The following is an 18040-nucleotide window of genomic DNA, read 5'->3' as shown; positions in this document are numbered from 1 at the left end:
GTAAGTAGCAGGGGGGCAATGGGCGAGCGCGGCATCCTTGGGGGCCGAGCTGTCAGTCGGAGCTGATATCTGCCTGGAACTGTGGGCTTAATTTAAAAAATCTTCACACTCTGCAACAGGTTTTATTTCCAGACCCATACTTTGAGAAGGAAGAGGGGCAGGGATTGGAGAAGAGTTCTCTTTTTGTTGCCCAGCACACCGCTGCACCAAAGCAGCAACAGATGTCAATAGATTTCTGGTGGATAATTCAATGGTAACCTTCTTGTGAGCACTGCAGTGTGGGAGCCTTTGAAAGGAAGAGGTTAAGAGACAAGTAAGTAGTACTGGAGTACTATTATTACAGCTATTTTTCTTTACTTCTAGTACGTGTCATCCTCTTTTATTAGGAGCTGACTTGAACCAGGAAAACTGATGCAACAGTATTAAAATGATACATAGGCGAGGAGGTATCATTGATAAGCAATCTGAATGGTACTGACCTTTCAGAAAAACTGAATAAAACTACAGATGCCTTGAAACTTTCAAAAGTAGAATATCACCTGCATCCTCTCATTGTGCGGAGGGAGCACGAGCAGTTCTGGCAATGGCACAGGAGAACAAAGCCGCCACGATCCCTACCTTCACCTCCAGCTGCAGAGCTATTACACCAGGCATTGTGTATCTCTGAAACCACAGCTCTCACCGCGCCGGGGAGCTGAAAGGAGGACTGACAATACTGAAGATGTCAAACTTGAGTGAATGCTTCCCAAATCCCACTTGTACAACCGTTACGCTCTCAACACACTATTCAAATATCAATTAATTAATGTTTGCTATTGTGTGTGATTTAACTATATATTCAGGGCTGCTTTGTTCACTTAGCAGCAATAAGATGTCACTGCAAGATCTACTGAGACACTAAGGGGGAAAGTCAATTTTTAAATGCAGCCGTGTGAGCTTCCAGTGATTTCCTATAAATTTGGATTGGCACTCTCACAAATTCACACACTTTTCTTTCCTGGTTCTCCATACCTATAGGCACCCAGCCTTCCTGCTTCACATGTGAGATCACAGTGTTTGTCTTAAACATTAGTTTTTCATAGGTTACATTTTGCAAATACATTCTTTTATCTAGCGATCTATTTATACGCATTTGATGTGAAGCTTGCCTACTTTCTTTCTCATCTCCATAAACAAGGCTTGTACATCCTGCTCTGCAGAGGCTCTCAGCCTTGGAAAATGACTTCCAAGGCTCTGAAGAGGGAGTTTTTGGCTGAGATACCTTTTTGTGAGCTTATGCTTGGCTGCAACGAAGGAAGTCTGGGGAAAAGGCATTAGCCAGCTAATGGCAGCTCTCTAAATCTCAGTTCTGTGGTACCACAGGAAAGAACTCTGTTTAGGCTACAATTTCCATCAGTGAAGGCACAACGGACCAGCTGAATATAGCTTGAACAGAGGTTTTAGTTGCATGCATCCCATTATCTAATATATCCTAAAAAATCCTCTAACAGTGGAAGAAAATGTAGGCGATGGGGCTGGAGCTGAGAACAAGAAAGCTTCTTAAGCTTCTTTTTGTGGAGCTTATGGAAGTAATGTGTGCATACACACATATATGCATCTAAATAGGCTCACATAAGCTTTCCATTAAGGAATACAGCTAGTGACACTGGTCAGATATGGCCCTTAAAACCTTCCGGTCGGAAAACCGATGGCAGAGGGGCACCTGCATGTTCGTTTGCAGAAGGCTCAGAGGAGCCAGCGGCTGGCTGAGAGCTCACGTGGGGCTCCCTGAGGCATAAGAGATGGAGAGAAATGATGTACACAGGAAACAGCATTCCTCGAGAGACATACAGAAATATCAAAATAATAATTAGGGAGCTCTAAGTCATCCAAACGCAGATTTTCTTCTTCTAGTGCTCACTGCCATTGGAGAACTTGAGAGGAGTTGATTTCTGGAGAGCGAGCAGTACAGCGCTCTGCCAGTGCTCCGGTGCACTTGGAGCTGCCTTATTTCTCCTTGCTGCCTTCTTCATTTCTTTGCATGCATTATCCAAACAAATACTGAGAGGCTGGGAACAAGGAGAGAAAGAAATAGCCCCAATGTCACTTCTGAAGTCGGCTGTGCTATGGGCTCTGTGTTATGCTGATAAAAAAATCAACCAACTGAAGCGTTAAAAGATGGATTTTCTTTTAAATGAATTACGTTGGATTTAGCTTGATGTTCCACATCACAGAACTGCCAATCTTTCTTCTGTAAACCTGGAAGCTGTCGGTCACATGGAAGTGAAGGTGATATGTTTGTAAGGGTGGAGGAAATCTTTCCTTTTGACCTTCAGCAGTTATCCTCTGGGTAATGCAGGATCAGACTGCCGGGGCATTGTCTCTGCCAGAGGGACGAGAACCCTATTCTAGGGGCGTATCTTTCTGTAGGAAAGAACAAATGCTAGCAAGGAGACTGGGAGTTCAGGGGAGCAGATGAGAGGCAGGGAACGAAGAGAGCCAAGAGGACTGCTGTCAGCTAAGGCTGGGCTGCAGTGCTGGCTTGGTTTGCCAGAGACAGTGTGTGAGTCTTGGCTGGGGAACGGCTGGAGACCCGCGCTGCAAATCTGAGTTGACATTTTGGCCTGCTGTTTACAGATCATTCTGTCATTTTCTTGGGGAAAAAATAAAAATCCCTCATTTCCGCATTGCTAATAATAGTAATAAAAAGTTCTTTTCCTACCTAAACATTCCCTACCAGGTAGGTGAAGTTTACCCAGGAGCAGGGGGCTGGTGTAATGACATTTCATAAGGATTGGCTCCTTAATAAAATGGTATTAAAAGCTGATTTAGGGAATCATCACCTAAAGAAGCAGCAGCAGAAGGTATTAACACCTACACGTGTGATATAAAGTGTTCCCTTAAACTTCTCATACTGAGGAAGTCTGTGAGCATCCTAGCAATTGCATTGCTCCAGGTGTGAATGCAAATGTTTTAACAGCATGCTAAAAAGGGGAGAGAGAGAAATGGTAAAAAACAGTTTCTGGGGATAGATGGTATTCTGGGAAATAGAAAAGTAAGTCAAAATATACCATTCTGCCAGAGACCATGTGGCAGCTGTGACTATTGCTCCATGGCAGGACAGGGGCTCAGCAGTGAGGTGCTCTCCTCTCCTCTCTGGTGTAAGCCACAAAAAAATTTGAGCCTGCTAATTACTTTTAGGGATTGTAGTGTAAAAGGAAGATAGATATCCAAGCCTTTAGGCCAAATTTTTTAATCTTAAGGTTCAATTTAAGTTGTTGCTTGAGCTATCCACTGGAATAGTGTTACCTGAGTAATTAGGAAATTAATAGCTTACATTGTGCAGAAATGTCAGCCCATAGAAATGCCATTGCTATTTCTTTACTAGCTTATGGATTCATTTTTAGACCAATAATTTTGTCTCCACTGAGAATGTGCTGTCTTGCTGTTGAATAATGGAACAATATTTATAAGGAGGCTAGAATCTCACCTTTTTAAAGACAGCTTAAGTGACATTATCTGACACTTGAACACTCAGTGTCCATAAATACATTTTTTTGTGAAGGTGATGTTCAGCCTGCCCGATGCAGGGGAGGGGTTTTTATCCTGGCTTCATCCTCCCAGATGAACCAAAACCCTGGAGGCCCTGAGGGTTCACCCGGATTGAGAGGGGACTGGCAGCCTGCAGAGAGACCTGTGGGCAGCTGGAAGCCACCCGGGGGCAGGAACAAGTCATGGCCTTTATTCACAGAGCTCACAGCCAGCACATTCCCTGGGAGGACAGAGGCCCGTCCATTTGTTAGCGTGGGTGGTATTTTTTATTCCTTCAGACAAAATAGTGATTGGGACGTAGTGGCGTGGATCTGGAGGCACCCGTGAGCAGTGCATCACTTGGTGCTGTGAGTGCCTCTCTGCATCCCATCCCGCATCCTATGGCCTCGCGTGCGATGCGTGTGCCGCTGCTGGGTCACCCAAAGGGCACGTCTTGGGGTCTGTTGGCTGCTCTGTGTGAGAAGTAACACAGCATTTTCTTCTTCTTTAAGCCACAACAACGTATATTACAGTTTACTCTTTGTTCCACACTGTTCCCTGCCATGGAAAGGCAGCTTCAGCTTGCTGTAGGAAGCCAGTTGCGAGGCTGGAGCAAACTGGTGGGAGATGGGAGCGTGGATGGTGTCTTCTGTCTCAGTAGGAATCTGCTTTAACTCCACTGCAAAAGATATGCCAGCAACTGAACAAAGCAATCAACTCTGTTACAAAGTGCACAGCATTACAAAAAAGCAAATGGATACTGAAAATACTGTATCACATTGCATTACACCTACTGGTAAAAATGCAAAATCAGCCATGATTTTCCATCCTGGTAGCTGCCATTTAAAATTAGTTACCCCCCAGTTAGCATTCACTTTTGTATGCCTGGATAATTAGATGGTTATTTTTTCTTGTTAGAGAGAGTGCAACTAATCGATCACGTTATTTTCAAAATGTTTTGCTTTCTTAAAAGTAATTGAAAAGCTGCAAGCACAAAACCACCATGAATACCTATATTTATCTAATTTAAAGTTTTATGGAAACTTTTCAGGAGGGGAATTGTATATTAAGATGACTTGTTGGTACTGATGAAAGTAAAACTGGAGTTTTCATTTGTGCGTTTTTTTTTTGTTTGTTTTTGTTTTTTAAGCTATACCTCTGTTATACGCTCTCATGTAAGATAAGAAATATTTGAAGGTTACTATGAGATAAAGGTAAATGGTTGGTAACTTCTTTTTCAGTTGTTTTATCCTAATTAAAATCCAGAATGTTTTTTATTGCGTAATATTTATTTAATTGAGGTTTGCAAACCCCAAGCAACAATTTACTTTTATTGTTTCAGCAGTTCAGTTTAGCTTCAATTTGATCACAGAAAAGCTACCAAATAAACAGTTCATCTGAATAGCATGGATTTTTTTTTTCTTTTTACTGGTGGGATTTTTTCCTTGTGGATTAACTCTTTCAACAGAGACGTTGACACTATTGTAATTACACCTCATGTATAACCTATCACATCAGTAGGAGGAAAAAATTAACAGAAACAGCCGTTAATTTTGTTCATTGAAATTGTGTTTGCTTGCAGGAAGACAGGTTATTATTTCTTCTTACAAATACCATAATGAGAAATTTTCTGAGCTGATTGTTCAGATCAAGCAAAGGGCAGTGTGAATTTGATTAAAGTCCACCTGAAGCCTTGAGCCCAGGCACATCACATGGGGAGGAAACTTGTTTTCCAAATCCTAGAATGGGTAGGCAGACCTCAGGCCAGTGTCAGCTGGGATTTTTCATGAGGAAGAAATTGTAGGGCTGGATTGGCCAGAAAGGTTAAAGCTAAGTGAGGAAAAAATAACCCCAAACAAGAAAGAGCTATTGTGAGAACTTCATACCTTGAAAAGTACTGTTGATAAGGCCCAGATAGGATCTTTTCTTGCTTTGGGTAGATGCCACTTAGTTTTTGTAAGCTCATTCTGTAGTCACTTTTTAGAGATTATTCCCCACCTACATTGTTGCTGCCTCTGTTTCCCTGCACGCAGCACCAGGAAAATAACAAGCAATATGAAATTTGTACAAATATCAGTCAGTCCGATGTCCCTTACTTGATTATATCCATAATCTCCCTGGGTAGACATGCCGTTTCACAGGATCCGATCAATAACGTAGCAGCAGCAGTCTGCGAGCTCCAGCAGTGTGTTAATAAATCCTACTTTTCTGTTGATCTATATATGAACTCAAGTTGAAATCACTCGGAGTTTTGTGAGCTGATCAATGTCAGGACTGGACTCAAAACCCTGATGAGGAGTGAGGAAAAATGCGCTGCCTCTCCAAGTTTCACTGCCACGAGGAATATGAGACCCTCTATGTTTGTGCCACTTGATGTGCCGCGCGAAGCAAATAATCCAAATATCAACAGCGGAGTTTGGCTGATGCCATAGCTGAAGGCTGTGCAGAAGTTACAGAGAATAAGTAAGGGTGGCATATGGTGATCCTAAATGTTTGCTGCCACTTAGGTTTGCAAAGTGTATTCCACGTTGCAGTGCAGCCAGGGAAGTGCTCGCCACATCTGGTAACAGGCCTCGGCCTGTATGCAGCACTCGCATCCAGCGAGGAATTTTGGCTGCACGATCCCTTCAAAGGAGCAATTTTAGATGTTCTAGGAAGAAGAAGCTGGGGAAGATGGGGAATAACTAAAGGCCAGTGCTTCAGTCCTGGCGCAGTGCCGTTGCCTGGTGCCTCCCCACTGCTCATCCAGCGGAGCCTGTGAAGGCCTCGACAAAATCTGGAGCACAAAATGGGCACAGCTCTGACACAGGGACCTTTAGCGCTGCTAGCCATTCCAGTACCCTCCTATTTCATTTACTTTGCTAGACTCTTATCTACCCAATCACTGCTTTGAACAGTCTACAAAGAATAACTGATCTCTTGGTAAAAAAACAAAACAAAACAAAACAAAACATGCTGTTGGGACTTAGGAGTAAGTACATGTTTTCCACAGAAAAAGGAAAAACTTTGCAAGGAAATGGAAGTATCAGATAGTGACTAGATAAGATTGCTCTCTCTTGAGTTATAAACTATCTATGAAGGCTGACAGGAGGGTACACAGTTCGGACCTGGTAGTTTAAAATGATTTTCCTGTCCTGTACAAATAAAGCAGTTTGGTGAGAAGCAGCTACTGCAGCACGACTTCCCCAGAGCGGACTTGTGCAGTCAGCCTCCCTTGGGGTGCTGCTCACTGGGATGAATGTAAGCCCCCTTAGATGTAAATCAGAAATGTCATGGTATTTTCCCTTTGATGAGAAACATCTCAGATAGTTCTTAATTGCACGTGATGGAGAGGAGTCTCCATTTAACAGCTGATGCCTGTTATTAGATCATGTAATGTTGCAAAGGCTCAGGATCAAGCTACGGGGTTTAAAAGAAGCGACAGAAATGTTTCCTCTGAGGTACTCACATTGCAAAAGCATCCGAGTGGAGAAACACTCAGCCAAGAGATTCCTGGGCTTGTTTTGTGTTAATATTTACAGTGTGTAATATATCCTGTTTTCTGGCTAGTCTGTATCCTGATGGAAAACTATCTTCTTTTCATCTTGACCTGCCTGAGACCATGATATTCGGCTTGTGGTTAAATGAATGATTTTTTATTGAAACCCGCAGTTTTTACCACTATAAAAATAGGTGTGAAGCCAGATGATTTAAATACTTTCAGCTATTTCAGTATAAACAATTTTGTGTGCTTGAAATGAAGTTTTGAAAATATTAATTACAAAATTGAAAAAAAAGCAAATTTCCTGAAAATGTCTCTGGCCTGATAAGCAAAAAGAGGAAGGACACAACAGTCTTGTGTGCAGTTGTACTTTCAACACAGGGTTTTGTCTCCAAGCTGACATAATGTTTTTTTTTCTGACTTTCATGTTTCCTTGTGTCATAGCAGAAAAGATGAGCATGTGTATGTGCAACTGCATCATCTTTAATTTCTGCCCTATGAGTTTTTTCATTAGTATTCTTTGCTGCTCATTAGTATTTCTTAGCAGTCTTTTCCCAGGAATCTTTTGCGAAGGATTTTTTGTGAGAAGTGTTGAGTGTTTCTGTAGCTTGGTGTTTGAAACAGAAGCAGCTTTAATTGGATGCACCAGATCATGCAGTACGTTTTATTCTCTGGCTAGGTGTCTGCTCCCATGCACAATAAAGTCAAAGAAATAACTTGGATCGATCTGGCAGAGTTTATTATTAGGATGAGATTATAATCAGGAGGTAGATGAACAAAAAAAGTCATAATTACTTTTGTATAAACATGATTATAAATTTAAAATTCATCTCCTAATAATATTCAATACATATTCTGGGATATTAATTTTAAATGCACTGCTTCAGTGATTAATCTTGTCTTAAATTTGCTTAAGTATTGAAACCAAAGGAACACAAAGGGACATTCAGAAGAAATTCTTTTAACTATTTGGATATTTATAAAATGGTTGTTGTTCTGGTATTTACCTAGTACTAGTTTTTTTTTTTTTTTTTTTTCTTACTGAGTTTTTGTTTTGCCTTGTTTTTAAACTTGCTGGCTGATTCGTAAGTGAAGGCAATGGGATTTTTTCGATTAACATCATTGAACTATGAAACAGGCATCGCATGCCATTGCATACATCAACCCATCAGTTTAGTCTCAGTGTCTTATTTTTTCCGAATGAAACAAAATAATAACTCTACAGGGCAGCTGATCGCCTTATTATTTTCCATAAATCTACATTACTGTCACACATGAGAACTGCCTTTCTGCCAGAGACGAGTTTCGATTAAAAGGCTGCCAGAATGAATGTACCTGCCTTGCATCCCAAAGTCAGAGCAATTTGGTTCCAGCAAAATACAAGAGCAGATTTTGCAAATGAAGGCCCTCTGCTTAAAACATCCTGCCACCATTTTTACAGAGTTGGCTTGAGGAAATCAACAGCTGAAGTGTCTTTTTACTGCTCGGATGGATCATAGCTCACTTTTCTCTGTCTAGACAGAGAAATCTATGGTCAGAGGATAGCGGTTTTTACTACAGATGATAATGCGGTTGTTACTTTGCATACCATTTACAAAAAAACCTAATTGTGTTACTTCGTGTTTTTTGTAGATGCTTCTTAGTCCCTTATTACAATGCTGGACAGGATTATGGTAAAAGATTGCAATATTCAAAAAGGTATAAGTTAGTTACTTTTTTCAGGAGCCACTTCTAAATAGGAAAGTTCAGCTGCCTGATGCACTGTGGCACACCTTGTGCTTCCAGCAAGGGTCCTTCCTATTAGGTCCTTCCTTCTTTGGGTCTTAGTTTATTATTAATTCAAGTTCACACATTTTAAAAGTTGTTGGTGGCATATCAGGAGGCTAGTTGCCTTATGATAAAATTACTCATACTTTCCTGTCTCTTAGTGAATTTTCTGGGAGGAAAACTGTCACCTTTTCCTGTGTGCCAAAAGGTGGGGTTGATAGAGAAATCACTCGCATGCTGCTGTACTCGCTGGGTCATCAAATAAAGCTGTGGTTTAATAAGAGCATCTGCCTCTGCAGATTCACGGCAGATTCATATCCACACAGAGCTCATTGCTCACCCCGTATAGGTTGCAAATACAAGCGTCTCTGTACCAAAAATGACAGGATTTTAGAGCGGTCTTTCTGAAAAGAAACTGCAGGTAGATTAAAAAACAATAATTAAAAAAATATTTGTGTCAGATGCATCTAGAATGAGGGTATTTAAAGGGAAAGTGTTCTGTACCGTTCTCCCTTTTTGTGTGAAAACTTAAGGAAATCCTTCTGCAGCAAGGCCAACAGAAGCCGGTAATTGTAACATTACCTCTGTGGCATGACAGGCAATTTAAGGCTAAGCCCACATATTGATGCTCTTTGCATTCGCTCTTTCCTTCTGAGGGTACCTTGGGGACTGATGAAGATGTGAGAAATACCCCAAGCCCTTTCCTGAAACAGCCTCGTGGGAGTAATTAAGGGAGGGGAGGCTCACAGAGGTCTTCAGCCCTTTCTGTCCCCTCATCCTCCACCATGTACCTCCCCACCAGTGAGCTCCGATGTGTGCAGAGCTCAGGAGTGCACTGCTCAGTGCTCGGTGCCTAAGGAAGCTTTTGAGAAGTGCGGTTTCTAGCAGTGAAGGCAGCTTCAAGCTTTTCAGAAAGCCTGTGTGCACAGCAGGGCTTTTATAACGTTTGCCAACTATCTCGTCTTCAAAGCTATAGCAGAATCGGAGACACAGTTTGGGGAAAATCAGCTTGGTCCCAACAAGCCAATTTAAAATAATTTTAAAGGTAAAAAGCAGTGAAGAGTCTGTGCTGATTCTTTTGTAAAAGGCAGAGATGTCACACCTGCCATACGCTCCCATAAGTTTTCATTGCTCTGAACTTCTGGAAGTAATTGTTATTACCAATACGGTAAAACAGCAGAAAAGCTCCCCTCAAGCAATATGTAGATATTTTTTTTGTCCCAGCAAATGACTGGTGATGTGAGGATTTCTTTGATGACATGAAAGATTTGTTTAAAACTGCCTTGTCCTTTGGTAGCCCACATTAAAAAAATAATACTGGTAGAGGTGTACTGAAGTCGGCTTTGCTGCCTCCCAACGTGCCAGAGCAGAGTGCTTGTAAGTCTGTAGTGTGAATGTATTATTCCCTGCAACGTGATGTATGCAGTGGAAGTCAACCCCACATAAAGCACGGGAGATAGCTACAAGGGTTTGGTCCAGGCACAAGTACTTCAAGTTCTTTACTATTTTTACTTCTTTCAAAAAGAACAGAGAAAACAGGACAATATTATTTGAGCTACAGAATATGGTATACCTGGAACAGTGGGTACACTAGGCTCTTTTTGCAGGACTACCGCCTTTAATGTTATCTCAATAAGAGGATTTTTGTGGAAAACAGGTTCTGCATTGGCTTTGCCTTCATCCAAAACTCCTCTCCTGCTCTGGGGCTCTTCTGCCAGCCGGCTTCGGCTCTGCCAACTGCTACAGGAACAAGAGCTCGTTCCAGTTCACCTCACCCAGAAACAGCCCGTTGTGTGTATTCCTTCATGACCCAGCTTTCTGCTCTCTATTTTAACACCCCCTGCACCAACATCTTTGGGGAGGGTCCTCATTGTGCACGGGATTTTGTCATGCAGGCTGAGCTGCAGGACCCTCTGCCTCCTTTCCATGCTCAGCGCACCGAGGCTGCTGCAGAGAGGTCAGAGCTCTTCGTCGCAAGAGATCCAGGGGCACTGCAGCTTCAAACACTTGAAAAGACAAATCTTGCAAGGACTTCCAAGGAAACACATATAATATCTCAATTCTCTTTTAAAGCTGCCAGAGAATAAAATAATAGCAAATCCCTCTCCTGATAATCCCATTGCAACCAGAGGGAGACAGAAGAAAAGTTCTTTATTTCTCAGCAAAAAGTCTGATTATACTTTGATATCCAGAAATCCTCAAAGAGCATCCAACAGACACTAGTGGGCAAGATGTTAGATCACCCATTTCATTTACAGATGACTGGATTAAAAACAAATAGTTATATAAAATTTTACGCAGTCATGTAGGCACGATGAAGGCTTCCCAAAATGTATTCTGAAACAACTAGGACATGTACAGCATCTTTGTGTTCCAGGCCAAAAGGGGTGTCCAGGTCATGTGTCAGTCCTCGATCTACCACAGCAAAAGAGATGCAAGAGTTTTCTTACCTCAGGCCCAAATTACTGCTGTGATCGCAGTTATCTGCCTAAATGAGAGCATAGCAGCTAATGCAGTATTGTTTGATAGAGAGGACAAGTAGAAGAGCACTAAAAGTCATTTGAAAGTTAGGGATTTTTATTTTATTTCAGCTTTCTCTAATGAGAAACACAGCTTTCACTTTTTTTTTAATGCATATTCAAATATATCTTTAAATCTTCCCCATTAAGCTTAAGCAACTAAACGCATTAGTTCCACCAGAACAGAGTATGCCTACCAGGTATGCTGGATCCCAGAGTTCCCCTCCCCTGTACATCACGGGGACCCTTCGTATTGGAACCTCGGAGAGCATGTATGACACATTATTCCAGATACCTACGTCAAAATTTCTTGATTGCTTTGCAGACTTGGCTTACTTTGCAAATTCTGCAAGTACATTTCAATCAAGCTTGAATTTGACTTAAAAATAAAAATATTTCATCCAAGAAATTGGATTTTTCAATTTATGATGACTTTAAAAAAAGATTCAAGCTAGTGTGGGTGACCCAATATAGTACGACTATGATGTTTTAAAAATCATCAAAGCAATTCTTTCTTATCATGTGAATTTGCTTGCGAGTTTGACCTTACTTGCTACGTTTTCTACATGTACTGCAGTGCTTTAACCACATAATTTCCAGTAATCTTTCATGGCTACAGACTTGCATAGAAAGTCAGATGGCTAATAGCATTTCTATGATGCCACTTTTCTTTGTATCAACTTCATCTGAAATTTAAATATATTGAAATTACAGGGAAATTGAAACTGGAGCAGCAACTCTCCTTTTCCTGGGGAGATTAGTTAAGATTTGCATATACATTTTACAAGCCTCTTAAACACTGTAGTGGGCAATGGCTTTCCTCTCTTCATCTGTGAAATCAAGGAAACTGTAAATGAGAGGCCTTACTTGTACAACCTCAGTGTTGTTGAAAGGAAACGGTTGCTGGATGTGCTGTACATACTGCTACTACAGAATTTCCGGGGCTGATAAATCAAAAAAAGGCTTTTCTCCACATTCAAGTGAGACTCGAAGGGAAGAACAGATGACTGAACTTATTAAGGCCGTGAATCAAGTTAGAAGAAGCCAAGAGTCCACCAATATACAGAGAAGCGCTTTTATGAACTTTGAAGGATATTTTAGTACTTATTGATCAAAGCTCCAAAAAGAAAGGAAAACAAACAAACAAACAAACAAAAAACCCTCTTCTTTTTGCAACAGTTTAGACTCATTGTCCTACAGTTAGTATTCTCATGCTCCAGTCATTGTGTAGGACCCCAACACTGGTGGTGAAAATCCTCCACTCCTCAAGGATCTTGCTTTTCAAAGCCATAATAAAGGGTAGTAATATGGCATCAGAAATTCAGAACAACACAGCCTCTATCATCTCCTCAGGTACTCTTCACTCTTTTCCTGTGTGTTCCTGGCCCCAAGATACAAAAAATAACCGTTTTTTGATAAAAGTCAGATGCAAAATGCAGTGATAAGTGCCGAATTTTCTGAATTGGTAACCTTAAACCCATGGCTGGATGTAGCAAACAGTCTAGTCGCCGTACAGTTTTTTTTTATACTCTCCATTTATACTTAATGCATGGTTTCGGTCTTCTGAATAGTTTTAAGTGTCATAATTACAACTCTCCTGCCTGCATTGTACTTAAGGCCATAGCCCTTGAGTCATGATACCTGTGAACCTGACATTTACAGAGGTTTTGACCCCATTAGCTGGGCAAACCTGAGTGCCTTTGAGTCACTGCAGTGCTTTGGGGAAATCTTTATCTTATTCCCATATAATTAAGGAAGTCCAAGCCGCAGTGGTTCAGCATAGAGTGTCTTATGCTCATTCAAGAAGTATTACAGGGGACTGTAGAAAAGCTACGTTAAGGTCTCCAGGACTGTAATCAGTGACCTTTGGTTGTCAAGCAAAACACAGGGACAGTTATTTGGTGTCTCGAATGTCACATTTTCCCACTTGTGAAGACTCTGTTGTCAAACGGGATAACTTGTACTGCTGCAAGAAACAGTTCAGTAAATGTATTTTGTGTATAATACCTATTTAATACATCAAATCAGTAGCTTTCCTATAGAAAGGCGTGTTCCCTTTGCAGCGTGGCTGGTGCTGCAGGGACAGCGAGACACGCTTGCAGCCTTGTGACCAGGAGCACACATTGCCCGACCGGTCACGCAGGAGAGGGGGACAGCCCAGTCACAAGCTGGAGCTTTATTCTTTGGATCTTTGTGCAGCGAGAGAGTGAAATTTTGCATCATCTGCATGTCTCAAAGGACAGAACTGAAATTCCCACTAGAGCAAGGTCAGAATGATAAAAGCGACATGAAAGGGAGCCTTTTTAGAAGGATGTCATTGAAAATCTTGGACTTTAGAAGGAACAAATGTCTCAGAGAGTTGGTAATGGGATATGGATTATTTCTCCTATAGGTCACTGTCTCTGTTCTGATACAGATCAGTGCTAGTGGCCGAATCCTAAGTAGCTAATGGCTCAGTTAGGCAGGCACTGTGAATGTACTGACTGTTTTGGTCCGTTTTCTCATGTGATTATTCACATCTCAAAAATGCCACTTTGAATCTGAGTAACTGCTATCCCTATTAGCACTGTAAACAAAAAGGTCAAGGACTGAACTGGAACAAAGGCTGAGCTATTGCCTCTTTTCAGGCTGGATTTAGCCTGGAAGCTCACAGGGGAGATAGAGTTACTCTGCAGAGAGACTTCCAGCTGCAAATGACTCTGCTGAAAAATGTCCAGCTGTATGGGTGCTCTGGCATAAGGACTCATTAGAAATTAAAATAATGCGATGAAAACTTTTTAGTAAATGTAGTTCATGCTCACACAGGGAGAGCAATCAAAATAATTTTATACCTACAACAACAACAACAAAATTCAATATTGTTTAGAAGATGGTTTTCTGCTGCGGTCTGTTGTGTAGCCTTCAAAATTGTAATCACTTTTCTTATCTTAGACATTTCTATTCTTATATATTTGTATATCCCATGCATTTCAATGGAAATTATGCACAGAAATATGTTGAATCCCATTGTTTCCACCCCAAACTGACTATGTGCTTCAGGGCCCAATGCTTTCCTGATTGAGAATTGATGAACACCGTGAGAACACCGATAAGTGAGAATGTCAAAAATCTTCTAGTGTCTAAAGCTGTGTTTTGCCAGAACACAAACCTACTATTCTAGAAAATGGTAAACTGATCTGCTGGATGAGACAAATTGCATGTTAAAATTTTGCCCCCCAAAATGGGGGCGAACACACCAGTGACGTTAGTATCCCTCCAGGATGCACAACAGCAAGTAGTGAGTGAGAAGCGATGAGAAAGAAGTAATTAGAAATAACAATGAAGAAGTAATGAGCTCCTCTTTTCTGCCCCCCAGTTGCCCCCTGTCACAAAACACAGAACACATGCTGCTTAAATGCTCAGCTCTGGGCAAGTAAATGAAACACTTCTACCACCCATCCTCCATGGTAGCATCCCTTATCTCTCAGGCATACTGATGAAGTACTGGACACAACAAATGCCTAACAGTTAGGTCTTTGGAAGGATTGGGATGTGAGGACAAAGGTGTCAGCAGGTCCCTGTCACTTCGCAGATGTTATACAGCGAAACAGGGTTTGAGGATGGAGTACAGAGATCCCCACCTTGCTTAGTAAGAAATTACATGGTCACAATTAGCATTTTGTCTTCTCTATTGCAGACAGCACTACTTTTCTCAGCTGTCTTCTCTATAGGTTCCAGATTTGCTCTGAAAAATCATGCTGGGTCTACCTCCAGAGACAAGATCTGTTTTTATTAATGCAGGTAGCTGTCTCTGATCGTTTCTGTACCTGTGAAGGTGCAGATATACGGGGCAGTTTCACACAGGAAATAAAAAGGGATTTTCAGGTTAATTAGGCATCATTTGTGAATGTCATTGGCAGCTGAGGTGGTGATGGATGGGGTGAGTGGAATGTGGGATGAGAGGACCTTCCTGGGTCATGGTACCACTGCATAACCTCTTTTATAAATTAATCCAACTCTGTTTTCAGCTGATTGGGTTTATGGAGTATTTTTGTTTCTACTGTCCTTCCTCGGAGGCTGTCCAAGAAGATGGTGCCTTATCAGGAGCCTTCAACTTCTTAACCTTTGCTATTCATAGCCATAAGACACAGTCACTTATTCCTTGGCCAGTGTCATTCTCAAATACTTCTTTCCTCCTCCTGTCTACTCCTTTCTCTCTCTAACCCATCCAGCCTTACCTCACTATTTAGATGCATGAGATAAACAAGATTGTTTGGTTCTGGGCTAACTTGTAATATATTGGACTTTTTTTTTTTTTTTTTTTTAAAGGGCACCTCAGGTAAAAAAATATAATATCAACGTAAAGTCTAATTTTATGTCAGTGTTATTTTGGAGTGATTCAGTGTATCTGTCTGCAATGTGACTAGAAGGTTGATAAAGTAATTACCGTTTTTATGAATCTTGGAGTTATTATTCCCTTAGTACAAGCCCTTGTAACTTGTCAGCTTCAGGGGGAACATTCATCACAATTTTTTTTTTATGGTGACATGATATGAAAATGGCTTATGCAGGAAAATTCAGCTTACATATTCTAATAACTTCTTTCAATTTGTACTTCCTACCAGCACCATTAATATGCAAATACAATACAAAATTGTGATGTCACATTATAGACCTATTCTCTATATTCTACTTCATATATGATGTTTGCTATTCTACTGGAAAGTATATGGACAAAAAATAATTATGACACTAGTCTGTGTTCACCATAACCAACAAGAGAAAGGTAGAAAAGGAAAAAGAAATATTGGGGAAAAAAGTTAATGTTTGTCTCAGCCAGTGGCAAGCATCCTTTCTAGATCACAGAAATGTATCAATAGTGTCCCTGGAAAGCATTAGTTTCTTCCATACTGGTTTTCTATTGTGTGAGGCAGAAGATCATACTGACACTCAGATTTCGAATTTTGGTTCACTTCCTCTGTTGTACTACTTTGCAAAATATTTACATAAAATTATTTTTAAATAAGATTACTGTTTGCGTGAGTAATACGTATAGTTAAAGAGACTTATTTTTTGTAAACTCTAACTTTTCAGTAAGTGTGAAACTTTTAAGTACTCAGATGAATGTTAATTTAGTATCCAACTTCAATCAATTACAAGTAGCTTCAAGAAAACTGTACAAAATATGCAAAACTGCAGGGAATTAGCGTTTTTAAAACAAACAAACAAACAACAACAACAACAAAAACAAAACAAAAACAAAAAAAAACAGAAAACTATAAGAAGAAAGCAGGTGTTTGCAGCTGCTAATTAGAGATGTCCATCCCTGTTCTCTATGACTCCACAGGCTGAGGTGTAAAAATAATTTGTTGGAAATATCAATAGCCAATAAGAAAAAATGATGTCAAAACCATTGCCTGGAAAGCTGCTTTTTAACCAGGGGTCCTAGCAACCTGCTGCTTTTTAAATTTTCTGAACCATGATACACCAGCCTGATGATGTATAACTTTGACATGTAACTTAAAAATGTTTTTCTTGGTATAAGAAAAACAGTGCAAGAAAGGCAGCGAACTAAACAATACCACAAGGAAGTTGCTTGAACTTAGAATCAATTTGATTTTAAAATCAGATATTAATGCCATTTCCAGTTCTGTTTGTTTTGTTCTTTATTTTTTATAGCCCCGTTGGCAGGTAAGCCTAGACATATCCATCATTTTCTTTTAAGCTTTATCTGATGGCAGTGATTATAACTTTATAAACTCTATCACCGGATCCTCCCCCCAAGACCTAGACACTAATTTGAAATTTATGAAGTATTTAAGTACTTGGTCTAAAACTGAGATCCAGGAGCTACTGTTCATCTGCTAATGCTTTGGCTAAGGTTACGCAGACATCTAAAGATCTGCAGAAGCACCTCAGACTTTTTGAAAGAGATACCTGGCTCACAGCAAATATGAGCCTCCCCCAGCATTATAAACCATGCAGATACTGGGATCACACCAGCCACTGCTTTACTTGCTCCATTTTTTTATTTTATTTTATTTTTACTCCATGCATAATTATGGTGTCTTATACAATTTTTAAAAGACCAGAGATGAAGTTAGAAAGTATTCGTCAGGATTTCACCTTTTTTTCAGGTGCAATGGGTTCAGGTCAGGTGTGATTAAGGAAGATAAAAGTTCAGGTCAGCTGAGATTCTTTAATCAGATGTCTCCTCATTGGACTTTGTGGAAAACACCTGGACCTCATAAGGATTCAGGGGGCAAGGGCAGAAAACAAAAGGCAGGAATGCTTTTAAGGTGCTCTAAAAGAAATACAGTTTCCTGTTTCTAGCATTTACTACCTGAAGAATGAATATTCAGAAGTGTAGAGCTATGCAGAATGAATGGGGTGAGTTGTAGAAGCTTAAAGATGTGGAAATAAAAATGATAATGGGGGTGGTGGTGGTGAGAGCTATCTCAGCTAAGGGTAGGCCTGGGGAAAGCGTGTTGTTTTTTATGTTTAGTAGGCTGTTAAGGGTCTGAGAAATTAAATGGAAAGGCAAGTTCTTTACAGAAGCCTTGAGGCAGTTATTATAGTGAAAGAGCAGCAGATTTCATGAAGATGATAAAGGTGAGGTAGGGGCTGTTGTTTCTGGTGCACAGCTCTAGCATTCCTGCCCTAGGACCAAAACTCAAGGGGCCTCCAATAATTCCTCTTGGGAGGACTGTCTGGCTGAAAACTTACTGCACTAATACTGCCTGCGTTATAAATTATTCCTGAAACGTGTCTCTAGTTGAACTGG

The 18040-nt window shown here is 40.6% G+C and overlaps 1 protein-coding gene across 7 annotated transcripts in view; it reads left to right on the top strand.

Moving 5' to 3' along the window:
• LRP1B (LDL receptor related protein 1B) overlaps positions 1 to 18040 on the top strand; it is a 684970-nt gene that overhangs the window by 125133 nt on the left and 541797 nt on the right. Inside the window, exon 1 of one of the 7 annotated variants that reach the window (XM_040561324.1) lies at positions 17549 to 17646. The exons of the other annotated variants lie outside the window; for them this stretch is intronic. Within the exon in view, the coding sequence (XP_040417258.1) occupies positions 17607 to 17646 (40 nt within the window). The 5' untranslated portion in view covers positions 17549 to 17606. Of the gene's footprint in view, positions 1 to 17548; positions 17647 to 18040 lie in introns of those variants that run through there. 7 annotated transcript variants of the gene reach the window in all.

The sequence above is a fragment of the Cygnus olor genome, chromosome 6 (genome assembly GCF_009769625.2).
Source record: "Cygnus olor isolate bCygOlo1 chromosome 6, bCygOlo1.pri.v2, whole genome shotgun sequence".
NCBI classification, from domain to species: Eukaryota; Metazoa; Chordata; class Aves; order Anseriformes; family Anatidae; genus Cygnus; species Cygnus olor.
Note: the sequence above shows the minus strand (reverse complement) of the source record. Positions and strands in the feature narration are given on the sequence as shown.